Raw genomic sequence first — 22,465 nt, 5'->3', positions numbered from 1 at the left:
GCAGGAGGACAGGGAAGCCGCCGTGCACCGAGCAGCGCCCCCACTCCCGGAGAATAACGCATCGCTGGGCTGCAGCGAGGAGCCCCTCGCTCGCCCCCTCCTACTCAGATACAGAAGCTGCCCCCGACTCCGGGGGTCCCGGCGCTGCCCCCCAGGTTACACTCTGTTTCCCTGCTCCAGCCCCGCTGACCGCTAACACTTGAACACATTTCCTACATATCTTAGGATTACTTCCGTTCGCCACAGGTTGGACTCATGTGCGCCTCTCATCTCCCTTTCTACCCCATGACTCTTTGAGAACTGCTCTAGTGGATTCATTTTTAAAAAAAGGTATTGGGATGAAATTCACATAAAACAAAACATTTTAATAAAAGTGAATAATTTAGTGGCACCTAGTACATTCACAAGGTCGTGCAACCAGCACCTCTCTGGTTCCAGCACATTTCCATGCCCTGGGATAGAACCCCAGGCCCTTGAAACTGTTCATCCCTGTGCCCCTCCCCAGCCCTGGCAGCCAGCAACAGCTCTGTCTGTGAACTCATCTATTCCTGACATTTCATGTTCACGGGATCACACAAAGGTGGCCCTTTTGTCCAGCTCCTATCCCTCCACGAATATTCTTAGCTGCACTGCTCAAGATGGCCAAACAGCAGAGACAACCCAAGTGCCCATCAACAGATAAACCAACTGTGGTCTATCCGTACAACAGAGCGTCACTGAGCCGAGAAAAGGAAGGATGTTCTCGAACCTGCTAGCCAGGGGCTCAGGAGAAGAGCCTGATTCTAGTGCCGTGCCTGGTATGATCCGTAAGCACTGGTTGACCAGACGACCAGATAGATAATGCATTCTCTTCTGCTTCTTCCACGTCAACCTCCCTGATGTTCTGTCTGATGCATGTATATTTGATATCTGTGCTCATGTCACGAGTCCAGGGGGCCTTTGGGAACTTCCCAGCTCCCACCGCAGGGTTCTCAAGCCCTTGCCTGTTCTTGGTATCTTCTCGGCTTGGACTTGGCACCCAGACTTACACGCAGGGAACAAGAAGTGGGCACTTGGGCTAGTCCTCTTTCAGGTAAGACTGGCGAGGAGGAGTCTGAAAAGCAGCTGTGCCCACTTACAAGGCTGCCCCCCAGATTTAGTGAAGGGAGGTGGGGACCAACCGCCATTCCACATGGAGGAGGTGTCACCAGCGGTCCCTGACCCCGGTCGATCACGTCAGTAAAGATGGACGCCTGTGCCCGCTCCACCACGATTCCTGACCCTCCCCATCAATCCTCAGGCAGTTTTCATCCCAGGAGGCTGGACAGCAAGGAAGGAAACTTCTCAAACGTTCTCCCTTGTTCTTTGCTGGGATGTGCAGAGCAATGAGGACAGAAAACAGCAGTGCTGAGAGCTTTGCTGTATTGGGGCAGTTTGACCTGTTTTGTTGGGGCAGAGGGCGTCCCTGTCAGCCTCGCCCGACCTCCTCGAATCTCAAGCCCCCAGGGCCTGGCTAATGCGCATTTCTGACCTGCTTCGGGACGGGACACCCAGGGGTGGCTCTGAGGCCAGCTCCCCAGGAAGGCCCAGGCCACACAGCAGCGGGGCCGGCCTCACACGGGACACCCCAAGAGCACGCGGAGAGAAACGGACTACAAGCAGTCTCCTTCCCTCTGGCTGCGGTAGAGCAGACTGAGCAACTTCTCTGGACTCGTCACAATTCTCCAAAAGGCCGGCCCTCTAACTGAGCCCTGAGATCTCCCCACGGAAGATGTCACGACTATCTCCCCTGGCTCTGTGCTTCTCCGGTGGTGCTCGAGGCCACGGGGAGCAAGGGCAACATGGGCTGAGCCGCCCGCCACCCGCCACCCCCCGGCGCAGGAAGCTGTGCGGCTCCGTGGGGCTCTGAAAACCCGGGAAGCCAGTGCGCTGGGGCATCTGGTGGCTGGCGCGGGCGGAGAGCGTGGGGACTCAGGCGTGGGGGAGTTACCTGTCTGTGGAGCCAGGCTTCGCTTTCATCCTCATGTTTCTGAAATGAGATACGAGCATTAGAGAAAAGGATTGCATTTGCATGTTTCGTGTCTGTGAGCAGCAGTGCTTGAAGCCCCTCCACGGTGGCCGCGCAAGCAGACGGGGCTGTGGCCCGGGCAGGCGGCGTCCCGGCTCTCCACCGTGTCCCCGCTGCGGCTCGCAGCCCCGCACACGTGTCCCCGAACCAGGCAAACGCCCCTCGCCCCAGCAACGGGGATGTATCCATGGCGGGCAGGAGTCCCTTGAAGACGGTGCACGCCTACCCCTGGGGCCCTCCCTGTCCACGCAGGGGCCCACTTAAAGGCAAATCTCAGGTGCCACACTGTTGCAGGGATTTGCGTGTGTGTGTGTGTGCATGCGTGTGGACATTTCTCACATGTCCAGTTCGCAGCTCTGAAGAACAATCCTGGTAGCCCAAAACATTAAAAGGACTGAAAATGTATATGAAAAGTCAATCTCCTAGGACTGTGTGGAAAGATGCACAATGGAAGACAAAACGAAACAGAAAACACCAGCATGACGGCTATGCAAGAGGGGGGCCCTGCTCCCGGTGCTGGTCTGGCCTCCAGCTGCTGGGGGTGGGGGGTGGGGGTTCTTCTGTCCGTGGACCAGCGGCAGGAAGGGGCTGCTTTGCTGACATGCACAGGTCGGGGCACAGAAGAGACAAGGTGTGGATAACCAGCAATTCCCAGCTTCCTGGCCGCATGTCTACTCCTTCCCTTCTTCCCTTCCGTAAGCCCATCAGCATAACCCAGAATCTGCTCTTGATCCTATCGAGAAAGAGGCACATCCCTGACCCACGGGAAGACAGCAGATCCCTGAGCTCACCTCGATGCCGTGCTTGGTGTGGCCAGAGCGGCTTCAAGGCCCCCCAAGCCACAGCAAAGCTGCTCTGCAGGGGAATAAAAACGTGTGGTCCTAAAAGGAGTTTCTGAAACACCTGCCTGGATTGATTAATGGAGTTTGATTTTTTTTTTTTTAACCTAGCACTAGGAGGTCGGTCTCTTAGGGCTCGACCTGGAGTGCGGAGATCCTGAGCCCACAGGGAGGAGGGTGTGCTTGCTGCTAGCTGGGGGGCAACGGCGGGGCCGTTCCCTTGCTCTGCCCAGTGGCCAGGCCTTGTTTGGATTTCCATTCTTTCTCGCTTCCTGTGCGTATTTTTCATTTTGTCTTCCCCACGTTCATTTGCCTTCTCTAACTTCACATTGAGTCAGCCTGAGGCCTCTAGGAACACTGCTGGCCTCAGCAGATGCCGGCCCACCCAGGCGCTGACCCACCCAGGCGCGCATGGGCTCGGGTCGGCGGGGGGACAGCGCCAACCAAAGGGGGAGGCCAGGCAGCAGTGCTGGCCCCACCTGGGTCCCAGGGCCTCAGGCCACCCCTTCCCCTCCCTGATGTCCACTGGAAAATGAGGGGAATGCTCGTCGTGAGACAGCAGTGGGCATAGGTAAAGGGGAGGAACACATCCATAGACTGCCGAGTGCGCACAGGTCCCAGGACGGGACTCCTTGGGTCGCTGGGTGGCTCAGCCGTGAGCTTTGCAGCAGTACACAATTCATCCACAAGGTGGCAGCAAAGCAGAGGCCCGCGGGCAGGTTCCCACGCGGTCTGTGCTCAGTGACCGGAGCCCAAGCCCAACCTGCCCCTCCCCCGCTGCCGCCTCCGCGGCTTCGGGCCATCGGTCCTTGACCCCGCCCCGTACCTTTGTGCAGACCCCAGTGGTGGCGTCGCAGAGGGTGAGGATGGACACGTTCTGCGCCCGGCTCAGCCAGTTGACGGCCACCTTGGTGCTGGTGGCCCACTTCACCATGGTGATGTAGTACTCCCTGAAAACACGCAAACACGGAATTACTGCTCTTGCCCGCGGACGCCAGCAGCCGGGCACATGCCAGCCCTGGACGCTGGGGCCAGAGGTGGGGGCGGGCCAGGGATGGGCCAGCCGCGGGGCTCTGGAGTGGGGTTTCCCGACCATGTGCGTTCATGCTGAACTCTGCGGGGAAACTAAGTCACGAGGCGCGGAAGGGTGGCTCTGTCTGGGCTGCTCCCCGCGACACAGCGCGCTCGGCCCGACCGCCCGCTGCCCGTCCCGGAGGCGGCCGTGCCTCGGTGCTGCCCGGGGGTTCGTAAGTCAGCCTGCGCCCAGGCTGACCTGCTGGCTTGGTTTTCCCGCCCCAGCCCGGGGCAAACGCACACGTCCAGCTCCCTGGAGGCAGCGAGGAGGTCCCAGAGGGGCCGGCGGAGCGAGAACCGGGAGGGCCCTGGGGAGAGAGGCTCTCAGAGTGCGAGATGCCGGAAGAACACGCGGGCACGCCGAGGAAGGCTCTGTGTCGCCTTCCCTCCGCTGCGAAGCCAGAACCCCCAGGGACATTCGCCAGCTAATTAGGGAAATGGGTTCATGGCTCCGGGCTTCAGGCAGATTTCGTCTGATACTCGAGAGGTCACACACCTGCTTTCACCCAAACCTGCAAATACCACAGTGTTCTAGGCTACCCCGTACTTAGCATGGGGGGCACTGGGGCTTCCGGTAAGTAATTCACCACCCAGAGCCCTTCTAACACGGGATTTCTAGGGAAAAAAAAAAAAAAAAATATATATATATATATATATATATACACCTTTAAGAGGAAGAAGAAAATACCAAAAATACAACAGTACAGAAAGACTACCCCTGGGTGAATTCCAAGAATGTTCTAGAGGCCAGCTAACCCTGTTCCGTCACCTACCCCATCTATATCTATAATGAGATCTATTGTTCAGAAGGATTACTTTGTGGTCTTACAAGATCCTTTATCACTAAAGACAGCAGCACATTCTCTAGACAATGACTAGCAAGCTGGAAAGGCACGCGAGTTCGCCCAATGATTACTTTTCAACAGAAAGGCCTAAATCACCAGGTGCTTTCAACTAAGCTTGGGTTAAGTAGGAGAGATTAAATTGCTGTGTCCTCTGTTTCTCGAATCCACCTGTTAATCAAAACTCTAAATAACCTAAGTCAAGAGCTGACTCAGGCTGTCACCTCCCGCGTGGGGGGTGGGGGAGGCCCTGGCTGCCCATCCAAGTCTTGGCCCACCTACTCGGGACGTGGCTGGTGAGGATTTCATTCAGGCATGATCCAACTTTTATGATTTTCAACCTTCTCAATTGCTGTGATTTTTGAAATAGGGCTGGATCTGCTCATACCATCTGCTCAGCGAGCCCCCAGGCCTCGGGGACCTGGGTCCGTGTGTGTACAGGATCTGCCTCTCACACAACACCGTCAGGCTCCTGCTCTGAAAAGCAGCGTGGCCTCTCAGCAAGTCCTCTGCGGATGCTGCCCTGCCCGAGGGCTCGGAGCCCATTTCTTTGATCGGCTCCCTGAATATTTGTAGGCACAAAAACATTTAGCTTGGCCCTTCAGAATAACTCAGGGTCTGGGCCCAGCCCTTGCTTCATGTATAATACTTCTTATTTTTAAATTACAACATAAACGATCCTTGGGTCCCTGCTCGGTAGATGCTAGAGACTGCTAGCTGGAGGGGCCACGGGGACGGATGCGAGCAAACTCCTGTCTTCCTTGACCGTGGGGCCTGTCGGATGCAGACATTCATATTGAGGGTGTGGTGTGGGAATTCACAGTGATGAGCAAACATATTTCATCTGGATAAAACCAAGGAGGAAAAAGTCAGATCTCGTGGAAGGACTAGTTTTTTTTTTTTTTTTTCCCACGGCCTTCACACTGGTTAGGGAGGACCCCTTTCTTGGAAACATTCACGAGTCCTATGTGTCTTTCTAGGTTTTATGGTGTTGTTTTGCACAATCTTCATATCGACCAAATAGAAGTCTTTCTTTTACTTTCCTAATTTGTGATCTGAGGCATGCTGTAGAAAAGAAGAAATAATTACACGACAGATCAGGACAGTTAAACCTGGACCCACTTTGTTTAGTTGTGTGGACCTTGGTGGGGCCCCCGATGAAGGACAGGTGCAGTGCCCACCAGGGGTGGGTGCCCGCGGGCTTTGCTTCTACACCTTACTTCACATGCAACTTGAATCCTCAGGTCCTCATCTGCGTAATATGAATTTCAAACAAACTGATGGCACCCTTAGAGATTTTATGGTGATGAAATATAATGAACTCTTGAAACAATAAAAATTATTAAGGACTCCATAAAGATGACATAATATATCTCTGTATCAATAGGTGGCACCGCTTCACTGTTGGGCGGTTGCTGGGCCTCCAGCCACGCTGCCGATGGTCACAACACTGGTCTCTTTCAGGACCTCACACCGATCTCATTACTCGTACGGCAACATCTCATCTCGAACCAACATTTCCTCATCCCGTGAACTGCATCAGTGACTGGGCTTCATGCCAAGTAAGTTCTGGCTATTTAAAAAATCAAGTCAAATTGCAAAGATAAAGCACGGTCAGGGATGGGCGATTTAAAAGGAGCGATGATCTCCAGAGCCTCACAGAGAAGTGACACTCTGGAAAGAAGGACACTCTTCCACTACGTAAGATTTGTATTGACACCATATGTTCGTGGAAAGGAAAATACAAACTTTACCCATTTCTGAAACTTTCCTTAAGAAGAATCCAGGAGTAAATAAGAAAGTTCTCTTGGTTCCTTAAACATTTTCCATTTTCTCTAATTTCAAAGCTGTTGGTTACATGCAGGCTACGGGGCTGGGGGCAAGGACCGAGGCCAAGTCCGTCAGGCTACTCCTGGTGGTTTAGGGGGAAGGACTGATCGATTGTCCTGTTTCGGTGTTGACTGCACGGACACATGGGGATTTCTAGCACACAGTAGCATCCGGTTGGCAAATCTGAGGTAGCCTTTACCAACTTTGTGTCAGTTTGCCTCTAAACCACAAAAAAAGACACAAAATCACAATACCCCTAAAAGTGTTGAAAATCTCCAGCAACCATGACACAGCTGGAGAAGCGTGAAACCATAAAACGGGCGGCCCAGCCCATGCTTCACTCTATGAGACGAGCAGCAGCCAGGCAGGAGAATATGATTCTCCTCCCTGGGAACTCATCCTTCCTCAGAAACCCTGACCTTGCACCACCCAGAAATTTGGGAAGTCAAACCTTTGCTACCTCAATGTTACAGAGGATCATGATTTTTCATAGACGCCTATTGACTTAGAATGTCAAAAATAAAAAAATTCTAAAGAAGGCGGAAGAAGACGCTCAAGTCTGCCCAGGGAGCACACCAGATGGAGAGGTTAGATTCTGTCTTCCGATTCCATCTGAGAGGTTCAAGCAGCCCCCAAAGTTCATAGTCAAAAATAACCTTCCCGTGGCGTCTGCTACGAGGTGTCAGGCATGCGTGGATGTCTCCTTCCTGGTGTGGAGAATGACAAAGGTCGTCATACAACACGGAAGGAAGGGGGAATTACGCTGACAACGTAAAAGCAGAACATATTGGGGCGCCTGGGTGGCTCAGTCGTTAAGCGTCTGCCTTCAGCTCAGGTCATGATCCCAGGGTCCTGGGATCGAGCCCCACATCGGGCTCTCTGCTCAGTGGGAAGCCTGCTTCTCCCTCTCCCACTTCCCCTGCTTGTGTTCCTGCTCTCGCTATCTCTCTGTCTGTCAAATAAATAAATAAATAAAATCGTTGAAGAAAAAAAAAAAGCAGAACATAACCCTAAGAATGTAAGATGAGATGAAGAGGGGAGATGAAAGACTCTAGGGAAACCAAATCCAAAGGTGAGAGAAATTGGACTCAGAGAAACTGAGGAAAATTTGGGAAGCTCTCCCAGAAGGCAGAGGAAGGCGAAAGGAAGGAACAGGGACTGTCCTCCTGTCTGAGGCCGTCAGAGCTTCCTGCAGAGAAACCACAGTGATGGGGAGAGGAACCATCTCCCAAACTCAGAGACGAGACGGCGACGTGCGCACAACAGGATCTGAACGTGCAGGTGAGAAGGGTTTTCCATATTCCAGGGAAGTTAATAAAATGCCTAAATATGTTCTGATAGAATCTTTGAGTTCTAAGGAAAGAGAAATCTCACTATAACCTAGTAATAAGGAAATATGTTTTAACAAATGATCAAAATTTAGGCGGATATCAAATTTCTCTACTGTTCTAGGTTGAGGGGGTATTTAACATTTCGGTGTTTTTAATAAGCAGTATCTTCTACTTGAATATACCCTATACTGAAAAAAACTCAAAAGGCTCAAAATTAAAAGCTAGGCATGTAAGAAGATAATCCCTAAAATAAATCATCCATAGATAGTCCAAAACCACTATTAATTTGATTACAAATTTGAAGTAAATATCAGAAGTGATTATTAAGTGACAAAAACATTGTGAAATAAAAGAAATATTGGGTGATTATCTCACAGAATTATAAATATTTAGCAAGTTTTCAAAGCACATTAAAAACAAAAGATAGCATAATATTCCATTTTATATTTATACCACATTTTCTTTATCCATTCATCTGTCGATGGACATCTTGGCTTTTTCCACAGTTTGGCTATTGTGGACATTGCTGCTATAAACATCGGGGTGCTGGTGCCCCTTCGGATCCCTACATTTGTATTTTTGGGGTAAATACCCAGTAGTGCAATTGCTGGGTCGTATGGTAGCTCTATTTTCAACTTTTTGAGGAACCTCCATACTGTTTTCCAGAGTGGCTGCACCAGCTTGCATTCCCACCAACAGTGTAGGAGGGCTCCCCTTTCTCTGCATCTCCGCCAACATCTGTCGTTTCTTGACTTGTTAATTTTAGCCATTCTGACTGGTGTGAGGTGATATCTCATTGAGGCTTTGATTTGGATTTCCCTGATGCCGAGCAATGTTGCGCACTTTATACAATGGAATATTATGCAGCCATCAAAAGGAATGAGATCTTGCCATTTGCAATGACGTGGATAGAACTGGAGGGTGTTATGCTGAGCGAAATAAGTCAATCAGAGAAAGACATGTATCATATGACCTCACTGATATGAGGAATTCTTAATCTCAGGAAACAAACTGAGGGTTGCTGGAGTGGTGGGGGGTGGGAGGGATGGGGTGACTGGATGATAGACACTGGGGAGGGTATGTGCTATGGTGAGCGCTGTGAATTGTGCAAGACCGTTGAATCACAGATCTGTACCTCTGAAACAAATAATTCAATAAGTGTTTAAAAAAAAAAGAAGAAGAAGATAGCAGGAGGGGAAGAATGAAGGGGGGGAAATCGGAGGGGGAGACGAACCATGAGAGATGATGGACTCTGAGAAACAAACTGAGGGTTCTAGAGGGGAGGGGGTGGGGGGATGGGTTAGCCTGGTGATGGGTATTAAAGAGGGCACATTCTGCATGGAGCACTGGGTGTTATATGTAAACAATGAATCATGGAACACTACATCAAAAACTAATGATGTTATGTACAGTGATTAACAACAATAAAAAGGTAGCATACAGCACAATGATGAAACAGAAAGGACATTTAAGAGAAAGGAAGAAAAACATACCATGTTCCTGGAATGGGAAGCTAAATGTGGTCAAGTACTTTTCAAAATGACGATCCGTCCGGGAAGGCCTGAACTGATTCTACTGAAGCTTCCCGAGGGCAGAGACCACATTACCTTATTCATTTCTGCATCTTCGGCCCCTGCAAGGTGCTTCACCCATGGTGAATACTGAATGTTTTTTAAAGGAATAAATTTAATTCTAACAGAAAGACCAATGGATTTCTTTGCTGAGAGGAGATCATCTAATAAAATACGTCAAAAACTAATGATGTATTATATGTTGGCTAACTGAACATAATAAAAAATAATTCTAAAGTTCACATATAAGAAGAAATGGACAAAAATAGCCAAGATAACAGGTTTTGAAAAGGAAGACTTGCAAGAGGGATTTATACAAAGAGTTGCCCATGAGAGACCAGGCTATATGTCATTTACTGATGGAACTGTCTTAAATCACAATGTTTTACCCAAGACCAGAATAGTTTATATAATAATTTAATATCTAATGAGAATGTCATCAGAAAAGAAGGTGACATATGATCCAGGAAACAGTGGCTCCAACCCAGGACAGCAGTGGGGGGGGGGGGGGTGTCCCAGGACGGTCTTGTCGTGGACATGGTAGAGAATAATCACTCCACGCTGGGGTGTGCAGCGGAGGGTACTTGGGAAGATAGGTGTGGGGTAACGAGCAATGTAACAGAATACCTAATAGAGTTTGGGGGGCAAATAATGAGAGTAAGATAAAATGGAATATTCCAAGTCAAAAATAAAACAACTTAAAACTCCAGGAAAAACAAAACACTGGACAAAAACAAGATGCAGTCACAGTTCTAGCATGAAAGACAATTACTTACGATGAAGTCAATGCTATTTATTGGTTTTAACTTCTTAGAATCAACTTAAAGATAAGTAAGGAGATTTAGATATGGTTACAGGACAGAAAGCAAATGCCATCAATCTCAATGATATAAATGTAAAAAAAAAAGATGACAGAGTTTCTAGGGGACAGATAGGGACAGGAGAGGGACCTGGAGGAAAGGACAGGACCAATATCTTCATCTTTCAAACTGGGGAGTTATGAATTCTTAAGTTTATAAAGGTAAGTAACAGAGGAAATTAAAATGCACATATATGGAGAAGGTGGAAGGGCATAAGGGTGAGTGTGCCCATTTCTTGTCTATCATAAGAAAGAAACAAAGTAATAATGCACAAATTAGTAAAAACAAATAATAAAATTAATATAAATTAATAAGATAACAAATTAAAAATAAAATATATAAACATATTATTTAGCAATAGGAGGGTTACTATCGGGAAAAACCATACAAGGAGTTAAAAATCATCTCCATCTGGGGGTGGGATGGGTAAGTGGGGAGGGACTGTTGTTCTTCCATAACCCCTTCTGCATGGTTTTACTTTGAAGCATTAATATGCAACACTTTGATTAAAAGGAAACACAAAGTTACAACTAAATAAAAGTTAAGAAAAAAAGCATGGAGCTGTCGAGAAACATGTTAGTGACCTGGACAAGGCTGAGTCTGTGGGCTACCACATGCGGGGACTTAGGGAGAGGTGCCCGCCCTCGGTGGGCATGTGGTCGAGGCTGCTCTGGGTGCTTCTGGCCACACTGAGTTTGTAAAAATGAGATTTTTTTTAAGCTACTGAAGAATTGACATTACAAGAAAAGTGGGCAGGAGAGGGCAAATCAGCCACAGAACACTTCATTAATTAATTACCTTGACAAGTCAATGAAAATCTAAGCACACACAAAAGTGGTGAGATCAGATGGATGGGCAGCACACTGAGTGAGCGGACTGTGCCAGGGAGAAGGTGCTGTGAGGTCTGATGGTCTTTCAGCCTCTGCAGTAAACCACAGAGTGTTTCTCTTTTTGTCCAGCGAGGTGGTCAGGCGGTGAGTGTGGCTGGAGCAGGGAGGGTCCAGCTCGTGGCTGAAATGAGCACTGCCCAGGGCGGCTGGCCCGCACCCCGGGACACACGCGGGCTTCGCAGGTATTCTCAACGGTGGCCAAGATCTCAGCTGAATTTTTCACCAAACAGAACAGTTTATTTCTTTTCTTTTTCCTTTTTTTCTTTCTTTTTTTTTTAACCAAACAGAACGGTTTCAGTTGGAACCTACATAAACAAACTGAATACACATTTTGTCCTCTGTCCTTTTCAAGAAAGAAAAAATAAAAGGATCAAGTATCTTGGAGAAGGTTTCCTTCTTTTAAAACCATACTCAAGGGCTATTGCTCTGATGTGCTGAATTTTCTTGAGATGCTCCTGTGATTTCTGAGTTTTACAGCAGGGGGCCTCTGCGAGGCTGTCCTCGGGCAGGCGGCCCTACAGCTGCGGCTGGGGCCAGCCTGGGGGCCCTGCTGACTTGTGTCCTAGGTCGGTCCCTCTCAAGGCCCTCTTCCCCGGAGAATGGCTTTTGCTTCCAGTGTGTTTTCGCTGTGCTCCCTCGGCGGAGGCGCTGTGGGTGCTCGGGTGGGCACCGTTTACCCCCCTCCCTCTCCCCAGGCAGGGACTTCCACACCGGGAACGTGTAGCTCCCAGGCCGTGCAGCACCAGGAACCCCCGGGCCCACGTTCCCCAGACTGGAAGTCCCAGACAGCCTGCTTTTGCTCTTGGAGTCTGCGGGCGTCTCTGGCCCTACTACAGATGCTGAAAACACAGGCGGGAAGAGAGTCCCCGAACCCAGCATCCTCCACCAGGCCACATCCACCCCTCCTTCCTCGAACCTTTCCCGGCACCTGCAATTTGTGCCATCTTGTCTCAGATCATCATGCAGTACCAATTCTTTGTGACCCATTAGCCGGGCTGGGAGCTCCTTGAAGCAATGAGCAAAGTCATGATCCAGGACCCAGGCTTGGGTACCTACAGAGGAAACCCATATAATTCTTACAGCTTGAGTCACACTGTCTCTCGAGGGGAGAGTGGGGGGAAGTGCCTGAGGAGAACCTAGAGGGACTTGAGAGTGGGAAGGACCTCAGTGTCAATGAAGCGATCAGTAGTTAGAGTCGGCCACGCCCCTGGGAGCTGCCGATGCCCCCAGCAGTGAAGGCAAGTAGAGGAATGATGTGACCAGTGTATGATGGGACAGATGTGGCTACAGAGAGCCCTGAGTCCCCTTGACCATGGCCTCTCCACGGGGCCTGTCTGTGTGGGTGCAGGTGATGCATCCGTGGTCGTACATCGACCTCGCTGTGATCGCTGTACTCATCCCATTGCCGCTGGGAAGGAAGCGTGGACAGAGACGGGGGAGCCTGTGTCCACGGTCCTGTGCACACTGACTCGGGGTTGCAGAACACGCCCCCTGCGGCTACCGCACTCGGGGAGGTTGCCCCCTCCCCCAGGGACAGCAGCAGACAGTAATGATGGCAGGATCAGCCCAAGTCTCTGCCACAGGGGACAGAGGCCGTGGCAGAGACTATCTCTGTACCCATGCCTGATTATCAAAGTCAGCAGTCCTCCAAGTGTGGTCCCCGACCAGCAGCACCTGGGAAGGTTGGAAATACACATTCGCAGGCCCAGCCCAGACCCACTGAATCCAAAACTCTGTGGGTGGGGCCGCAAGGTATGGTTGGATGAGGCCCCAGGTGATTCCAGTGGTGTTCCAGTTTGAGGACCACAATCTCAGTGAGCCACGTGACACGCTGGTGAGAACAGCTCCGAGGGCCATTTAGTGACGGAGCTCCACGTCCGTCTCTGCCCTTACTAAGTGTTCTCTGGAGGAATAAATGTAATGGTGGGCAGATAAGGTGCTCTGGAATAAAGAGAAGTTGGTTGCAGTAAAAGGAGGGGAGAAAACAGGATTTAAAGCAGAATGATTTACGAAGGTGAGATGGAGCAGGGCTTTGGAAGACACAAGGATTGATCCAATGTTGAGATGAGAGATGCTACGATATTCTGATAATCACAGAAAATAGATGATCATATTTTGAGAACCTTAGAAATTGCATTTTAAAAAGAACACAATACCAAAATATTAATAGAAAACAAAAGATTCCTGGAAGAAATCCTACCGATTTCCTCTTTATTCTAAAGTACTTTGTCTGTCAACGAATAACACGTGTTCATCCAAAGAGCATTTAGGGAGGGTTGAGCACTGTGCAGACATGGTTCCAGATGCTGGCGACACGGAGAGCCAAACCCTTGTCGTAGGGGAGCTCCCAGTGTGTGGGGAGACAGACAACCCCTCATTTCAGGGCAGGGTAAGGACTGCCCTATGGTGAGGAGGATGTGCATGGAGTGAGTGTTGAAAAGCACAAGTTGGCTGAGAAAACATTACAAAGTTCCCACAAATCTCCAGCCAAAGGTGCCTTCAAATCAAAATAAAGAGACTCTTCCTGGTAAGCAGTATATGAATTTTTTATTAGTCCATTTGTTTGCCATAAAATATTAATAAGGCATTGTCTCCCTCACAGGGATTAATGTGCCGTGTCACTTCTTGGTATTCCAAATTCTGGCAAAGGTTCTGGCAGTTGTGTGGCAATAAAGGGCAAAGAAACAAAAGGTCTGTTTATCTGAAATAAAGAGCCTGCAATTAACTCTGGCATTTTCTCAGCAATGTTCATTCCATGAATAAAGCCAGAGCAAAAAAATACTTTGAGAGAGAAATTTTAAAAAAATAATGTTCTTTAATAGGCATTGTTGAGCAAACTGAAACAATACCGAATACCAAGTACTGCCTATGCCCCATATCTGAGCATGTCCTCAGAGCCGTCACATAATTATATAAAAATATCTGCAGGTTGATTGCATTTTGCAGAATATAAAAGTGATGTGACTGTAAGACAAATTACTATCTGATGTATATTTCCATCATTTCATTTTCGACAGAGTAACAGACCATGTTATCTTTCCCTTCAATCATAGGGGCTGGCTATATCGCTGGTCCAACTGTCAGGATGAGGGAGAAGGAAGTGAGAGAGGTGCTGTCTTAGGGATTGTGGAGTCCTTATTCAACAGTTTATATGCTTTGAACATGAAGGGATTCATTGAAGAGGAGACATAGAGGCAAGTGATGGAGGTGATAGGGGGTGAAGGTTATAGTGATGGTGGTAGTGGTGGTGATGGTAATGATGGGGTGGTGGCAGTGCTGGTGATGGTGGTGGAGGTGATGGTTGGTTATGGTGGTGGTGGTGGTGGTGATGGTGGTTGTGGTGGTGGTGATGGTGGTGGAGGTGATGGCAGTGATGGTCATGGTGGTTGGTGATGGGGGTGGTGGTGGTGGTGGAGGTGATGGTTGGTTATGGTGGTGGTGATGGTGGTGGTGATAGTGATGGTTATGGTGATGGTGGCAGTGATGGTTGTGATGGTGATGATGGTGGTGGTGGTGGTGGTGATGGTGGTGATGGTGGTAGAGGTGATGACGGTGATGGTGGTGATGGTGGTGGTGATGGTGGTGATGGTGATGGTGGTGATGGTGGTGGTGGTGATGGTGGTGGAGGTGATGATGGTGATGGTGGTGGAGGTGATGACGGTGATGGTGGCGATGGTGGTGGTGATGGTGGTGGTGATGGTGGTGATGGTGGTGGTGGTGGTGATGGTGGTGGTGGTAATGGTGGTGATGGTGATGGCGGTGGTGGTGGTGATGGTGGTGATGGTGGCGGTGATGGCGGTGGTGATGGCGGTGATGGCGGTGATGGTGGTGGTGATGGTGGTGGTGATGGCGGTGATGGCGGTGATGGTGGTGGTGATGGTGGTGGTGATGGCGGCGGTGATGGTGGTGGTGGTAGTTATGGTGATGGTGGTTGAGATAGGTGGTGGCAGTATAGTTACTGATGGTGCTGGGGCTGAGGTCACTAGTAACGAGGACCCTGTTTTTGTGTGATGCTTCCATTGCTCTGATGACCTCTGTCCTCCCCCTATTTCTTAGTGAAGACTCATATTGGATTCACTGTACCAATCTCCCAGCGAGTCCCTATTTGGTATGGATGGAGCAGGAAGAAGGCTATATTTCCTTATCATGGGTGGTGGATAAGGAAGAGGCAGCTGGTGGCAGAGGAGGCCATGAGAATGTAAGCCCCTAGGAACTGCAGAAGTCTAAACCATGTGCACAGTTAGAAGCACAGAGCTGCGTGTATGCAGAGCGATATGCTAGGTCTTTACATACTGCTGAGTGAAAAAGACAGGAAACAGGTCTACACACACACATCAATTTATACGTCTGTATCTATGTACATCACAATGCCACTTATGCAAAATGAGCATGCACACATACAAACAGCAATACAGACTTTACCAACATTAACAGGGAGAGAGGGGACTCAAATGGATTTAAATAGGTGCCTGTGGAGTAACTTCTCTGACATTGGCCACAGCAACATCTTTCTAGATATGTCCCTGAAGCAAGGGAAACAAAAGAAAAAACAAACTATTGGAAGTACATCAAAATAAAAAGCTTCTGCACAGCAAAAGAAATAAGCAACAAAACTAAAAGACAACCTAGGGAATGGGAGAAGATATTTGCAAATGATGTATCCGATAAAGGATGAGTATCCAAAATATATAAAGAACTGATACAACTCATCATCCAAAAAAACCAAATATCCAATTTAAAAATGGGCAGAAGACATGAATAGACATTTTTCCAAAGAAGACATCCAGATGGCCAACAGACACATGAAAGGATGCTCAACATCACTCATCATCAGGGAAATACAAATCAACACCTCAGTGAGATATCACCTCACCTGTCAGAATGGCTAAAGTCAACAACCTGGGAAAAAATTATTGGTGAGGATGCAGAGAAAAGGCAACCCTCGTGCACTGTTGATGGGCAAGCAAACTGGTGCAGCCACTGTGGAAAACAGTGTGGAGGGTCCTTGATAAATTAAAAATAGAACTACCTTATGATGCAGTAATTGCACTACTGGGTATTTACCCAGAAAATACAAAAACACTAATTCAAAGGGATGCATGCACCCCTGTGTTTATAGCAGCATTATTTACAATAGCCAAGATATGGAAGCAGCCCATGTGTCCGTGGACTGATGAATGGATAAAGAAGATGTGGTACATATACAATGGAATATTACTCAACCAAAAAAGGAACAAAATCTTGCCATTTACAACAACACGGCTGGAGCTAGGGTATAATGCTAAGCAAAATAAGTCAGAGAAAGACAAATACCATATGATTTCACTCATGTGTGGAATTTAAGAAAAAAAACAAATGAACAAAGAAAAGAGGAGACAAACAAACAAAAAAAAAAGACTCTTCACTCTAGAGAACACACTGATGGTCACCCGAGGGCAGGTGGTAGGGATGGAGGAAACGGGATGGAGATGAAGAGCACCCTTATGATGACTGGCACTGAGTACTGCAGAGAACTGCTGAATCACTGTATTGTAACCTGAAACCAGCACTGTATGTCAACTACGCTGGAATTAAATTTAAAACCATAAAGAAGAAAAACAATTTAAACAAAAAATGCATTTGAACAAAGTGGCTGATTTTAGTAAATAAAAAACCAAAAACTGACAAAAAAGTAATAAATAGGTGCCCATGTGGTTGGGGAGCATGGGAGTAGGGACTACGGCTGAAAAGAACAAATAAATAAAAAGAGCACAGCCTTGCAGTGACCAATAGTGGCCACTGGTGAATTAAGCAGATCGAAATCCTTGCTCCTGGAGATGCAAATGAATAAGCTGAAGTAGACGAAAATACAGTGAGAGCAAGATGCCTGGGACCCTTTTCCAGGCCAGGGAAGGGGCGGAGGGGGGATCAGGGACCCAGACTCCGGCTCCTCCCCAGGCTGGCGATCAGGCACGGCACTGGCCGGTGGCTATCCTGCGCGAGGATGGGATATTTGGAGAATAAAAATACGTATCGGCCCGGTACTGCACATCTTCAAAATGATCCTGCCCGGTATTTGCTACATCTTAATTCAACACCCAGCTCACCGGCTCTGCAGAGGCCCTAGAAAACCAGCAGAACACAAGTGCGCTGGTTATATCAGCACAGCTGGGTTTCTGGGGGAAATTGTACAACCCGCAGGATGGGCTGTGCATCATGATCCCACTGAGGGCTTCCCACCCCCAGGACACGCTGCGTTCACATTCCTGGAGAGGCTCAGGATCTCCCCTCAGCTCGCCCCTTCCCCGCGCCCCATCTCCGAGGGGTCACCGTTCCCAGTTACCGTTCGTATAAGCCTCAAATTTGGCTCAAGAAATCCTGCGCCCGAGGGCGGCTCCATGAGTCCGGCGCCCCAGCACCGGCCACTGTGGTCCCCACCACACTTCACTTCGGCCACGGACCACGAGCTGTCTGGAAGACGCCATCGGGGGCCTACACAGTGCGTGGCACAAAGCCATGGCCAGTGAGTGCTTGCCATGCGGAAAGATCTGGAAGCCCAGACTCAATCCTCCCTGTGCCTGAGAACCCTCGGAGGGGAGGTCAGGCTGGTTAGCAAGCCAACACATTAGACGGCTGACAGATGAGGGGTTTGATTTCTTCCTCCCGACAGCTCCTGACCGGCCTGCTGAAAGTGACCAGTGGCCTTCCAGAATTCTCTGCAGCTCTCTGGAGGCTGTCAGGGAGGCGAGGCTGTCCAGCCGGCCTGGTGTGAGGCCCAGCACCCCCTTTCACACCCGGTGTGGATTCAGACACCTTCCTTAGCCTCTGTATTCCTGTGTCTGCACCTGGGGGAGGCAGGTAGTAGGAACTACGACAGAGCTGGGGGCTATCCCTTAGGGGCCACCCCACACAGCTACTGTCCCGCAAGCCTGTAAGCCCTTGTCCTTGTGCCCGAGAAGACAAGCAGAGGGACACCAAGAGTGAAAACCCGCCAGTGAATCCAGAAGCCCAGTTTGGAAGGAGGGAAGAACGGAAATGGCCCTGGGGCCACAGATTTACAAATCAACCCGCGCCCTATACGGGGACCCCACCCCTGTGCTCCCCCACTCCTCTTTAAGACTGGATCCTAGAATATCCCAAATCTGGACTGTGTCTCCAAACCCCACCCCTGCCGACCCTCCTCCCTGGAAGGGCCTGCTCTAGGCAGGGGGCAAAACTCTTCAAAGAACAGATCCCTACTTTGTGGCACTTAATTTTTTAAATATGTATTTCTTTGTTGTCTCTCTCTGCCTAGATCGTTGGGGGCATGATGCAGATCTTCCTCTCTATAACCCTCTACACGGTGTCTGAGCCTTACTTTTCCTGGATTAGTTGAAAGAAACCAGAATACGTTGCCCCAAGATAGGCCTTTTTGACATAATAATTATTTTGAGCTGAAGGCAATTAAGCAGGAGCAAACCCAGAAAAAAGCTACCCCCAATTTCTGTCTAAAGGCAGGAAGTAAATTCTCCGTTTACTGGAGACAGACTCTTAGCCCAGAGACGCACCAGGGGAATCTGCAAACAAGCCTTCCTCTGTGAGTTCCCTCCCAGGTCTGCTGTCCTTAGGAACCTAAAACTGCTCTCCTTTGTCAGCTTAATTCTCTGCAAATTCATTGTTCCTGCTGGAAGATGCTATATAGCGGGAGTTCTGAACTGCTTCTTTGAGTTACTTTTCAGATTTTCACCATGGAATGTTCTCCATATGCATTACTTAACTATTTGATTTTCTTTTGTTAATCTATCCTTTTGTTAAAGAGTCCCAACTGAAAACCTAAGATGGGCAGAGATAAAGTTCTGCCTCCCCTACAGCATCCTATGTTCAAGATGGCAGGAGCCGTCAGCGGCTAAACATTGCTAAACGCTTGGTTCTTAGAAAGGTACCAAACAACCAGAGAAATCTCAATCTTCAAGAATCCTACCGGAGTGAGATTTTATTGGCTACGTGTTCAGTTCATTGGCCCATAGACAAAGGTTTCTTGAGCTTGTCCGGCATTCCAGGCCCCGCTCCAGACCCAAGTGCCTGCTCCCGGACTTTCCTTCTAGCTGGAAGGCAGGGAAAGGACGCGGTGAGCAAAGTATACAGAATATCCTGCTGGGATGAGTGCTCGGAAGGAAACTGAGGCTGGGAAAGGAGGGAGTGGGGCTGTGACTTGAGCAAGGTCATCGGGGCGTGCTCAGGAAGCAGCACGTTTGATCAGGACCCACATGGGCGCTGCCCTTCAGCCACAGGGGAGGGGTTTCCATGCAGATGGAGCGCAGGTGCAAGCCCCCTAAGAGCGAGTCCAGCATCCCTGAGGAGGGCTATGGAGAGGTGGGATAAGGGTGTGGGGTGGTGCTGGTGTGGGCAGATAGGGTGGGGTCCCCGGAAAAGGAAAGAAAGATGAGACATGGCTTTCTCAACATGAGAGGGGTCATTTTTGGCCGCCAGCCTGCCCGGCGCTACTCGCCAGAGCATATTTCTAGCGGAACTGCCCGTGATATGTTAAATCCCGGAAAAACAGACCTCAGCAGCTCATGATTTTAAGGGAACAAAAGAATGTAGGGACAGAGAGCCACTAGCAGGCCAGGAGAGGGAACAGCTTTCTGGGGGTGGCAGGAGGGGACAGGGAGAGTCCTGAAGCCAGTGGTCTAGGAGGGCCCGGGCAGGGGTCACTAGGAGATGGGAGGAAGGGGGCACTGTCGCGGAAGATCCTGCACGGGGCAGACAGGAAAGTCAGAGGCCCGAGCACCAGAGGATGGAGGTGCTCTGACCCGAGGCAGCAGGATTATGGAAGGAGATCGGGAAGTCTGTTCTGACCGTGTCCAATTTGCGAGGCCATTTAGAGATTATCAGATTTGTCTGAGACCTGTGAAGAGGCAACCACCAGCTCACTGGGCATTCTTCCTCCAGCGCAACCCTGGGCTCTGCGTTTGATTCACTGGGGACCTGTCCCGCGGGTGTATGCATGTGGATCAGCTACCCCAGAGGTCACAGTCGAGGGCCCTGCTGGATCTATCACCCCGCAGACCGACCCTGACTCTTCTCTGCTAAGCTGCTCACACACATTGCAAATGCCTCTGCTCTGGTTCCAACACCTCCCCGCTCTCCTAAGGAGCTAATGAGTTCCACCAAATCCTCGACACATGCTCATTTACTTCGCCTAGAGCATCGCGACCTGGAGATGCTGAGGGTGTGGCTGGACACGTGAGCCGCTGCGAGGACAGGTGAGGCTCAGTTCTGAAGCCGAGGGCCGCCAGCCAGCCTACAGGGAGTACCGACAGCCACGAGACGGGGTGACTGCGCCATGTCATCTGATCTTTACAACCGGTCCTCTTAGTAATGTTCAGCCCCATCCTACAGATGAGGGACCCGAAGCAGGGCTGGTGCAGTCACTCCCCCAAGGCCCCAGGACTGGGATCTGAATGCAGAACCTTCACTCTGAACCAGTGGTTCTGCAGGTGGGGACATCTGGCCAAGATGGGGACAGTCACAACTCGGTGGGGGGGTGCTCCTGGCATCTGATGGGTGGGGGTGGGGCTGCTGTGAGCACCCTGCAGTGCCCCCCGCCCCGCAGCAAAGAGTCACCAGGCCCCAAACGTCATAGTGCCCAGCTCAAGAGAGGGCTGTCACCCACCCACGAGCTCGGCGTCCCCCACACCGCACGCTTCTTGGTGGCCCTACTCAGGCCCGCGGTTATTCAGCTGCCCATAACGATGTGTTCGGTCTGACCCTGTCCCCACATTGGATGCTCCGTGCTTTGTTCCCCACTATGCACAGCTGGTAACGTCACTGCTTAATAAATGTCCGCTTCCATTTATTCTCTGGTGTCTGATCTACCTGGGCTCACTTCGGAAACAACCTCAAGGCCGTGTGACGGAGAAAGTACAAGAAAGCGTGACTTCCTCGCATGACAGATTTACATTGCACATGAGGAGCATTATTGCATTTCGCCTACGAAATCAGAGCAGAAAACCCGAAACCAGCATCTGAACTTCCAGCCCTGACTGAGGCTAATTTTTCATTGTCCTTGAAGCTAATCAAGCCTGCGGAAACAGCATCCCAAATTGACTAAATGAGATTTTCAATTAACTCAAACAGATGGCTTAAATTTTCCAGGTGACTTTCCATATTAATTCAGTGAGTTTGCTGGACCAGGCCCCGGGAGGCCTGGTAGGGATGGGGGCTGAGAGGAAAACAATGAAACACTGGATCTTTAGGAGAGAAGACAAAGCAATAACCTGAACTTTTCTTCTACCCCCGCAAAAGCATTATCAGCCAAATCGATTCAACGCCTCCCCCTTCCCCGCCGGCCAGCACACATGGAGGGCCCTGGGAACCCCGGGACTGGCTCTCGGGGGCCAGATTCATTACCCTCTGGGGACACTGGGACCCTCTGACACAGAGGAGACCCATCCCGGGCAGGAGACAGGCAGTGAGGAGCTATTTATATTTATAGAGCACAGAATTCTCTGCTTGGTCTGTCTGCCCGAGGACCTCCGCATTTTACTTTCCCCGAGCAGGAAGTTGGAAGAACCTCCGTGGGAGTCTGCATAGGCTCAGGCTTGTGAGGTGTGGGCAGACGGGTCTTACTAAGGAAGTCACCGCGGAAGAAGACCACATCATTCACAGAAGACCAGAAGTGCCAAGTGCCCGAGCACCTGGCCCCGGGGAGGGCCTGTGGAGACGCTGGAGTGGATGGGGCCACAGCTCCTGCCCTTCCAGAAGCTGCCGGAAGCCACTAATAAGATGGAGTTCTGAAACTCATAGTAAAGGCCTGGGCTAGAATTATGGCAAAATCTCGGGTGGGTGTCTGCTGAGTCTCGGAATGCATCGTTGTCGGCTTCACTGGGCCCTTTTCTAGACTTACAATCTGTCAATGAGAGGGTCTTGGTGCCCGCACACTGGGTTCCTCTTTTTTCAGTCTCCCATCAATACCCACCCCACAGAGGGCTTGAATGATGATGTAAGTGGGCTCTGGAAGTATCCTTGGTCCCCAGGCTGTTTGAACTTTGGGACAGGATGAAACGGGTATCAGAGACCACTTCACTTAGATAGATCCTACTCCATTGTTTTGATTAAACAAACAAACAAACAAACAAACTACCCAAACCAGACGTTAATATGACAGGACAGTTATCTTTGTCAAACTGTTCTACCACCTCCACGGGTTAGCTTACCAAC

The 22,465-nt window shown here is 49.9% G+C and overlaps 1 protein-coding gene across 5 annotated transcripts in view; it reads right to left on the bottom strand.

Moving 5' to 3' along the window:
• Positions 1-22,465, bottom strand: part of DPP6 (dipeptidyl peptidase like 6) — an 898,846-nt gene that overhangs the window by 76,425 nt on the left and 799,956 nt on the right. For all 5 annotated transcript variants that reach the window (XM_078059778.1, XM_078059780.1, XM_078059777.1 and 2 more), the window contains exons 11-12: positions 3,713-3,836; positions 1,970-2,008 (exon numbers count right to left, since the gene is read on the bottom strand). In XM_078059778.1, coding sequence (XP_077915904.1) covers positions 1,970-2,008; positions 3,713-3,836 — 163 coding nt within the window. The remainder of the gene's footprint in view (positions 1-1,969; positions 2,009-3,712; positions 3,837-22,465) is intronic.

This window comes from Halichoerus grypus, chromosome 12 (genome assembly GCF_964656455.1).
Source record: "Halichoerus grypus chromosome 12, mHalGry1.hap1.1, whole genome shotgun sequence".
Classification (NCBI taxonomy): Eukaryota; Metazoa; Chordata; class Mammalia; order Carnivora; family Phocidae; genus Halichoerus; species Halichoerus grypus.
Note: the sequence above shows the minus strand (reverse complement) of the source record. Positions and strands in the feature narration are given on the sequence as shown.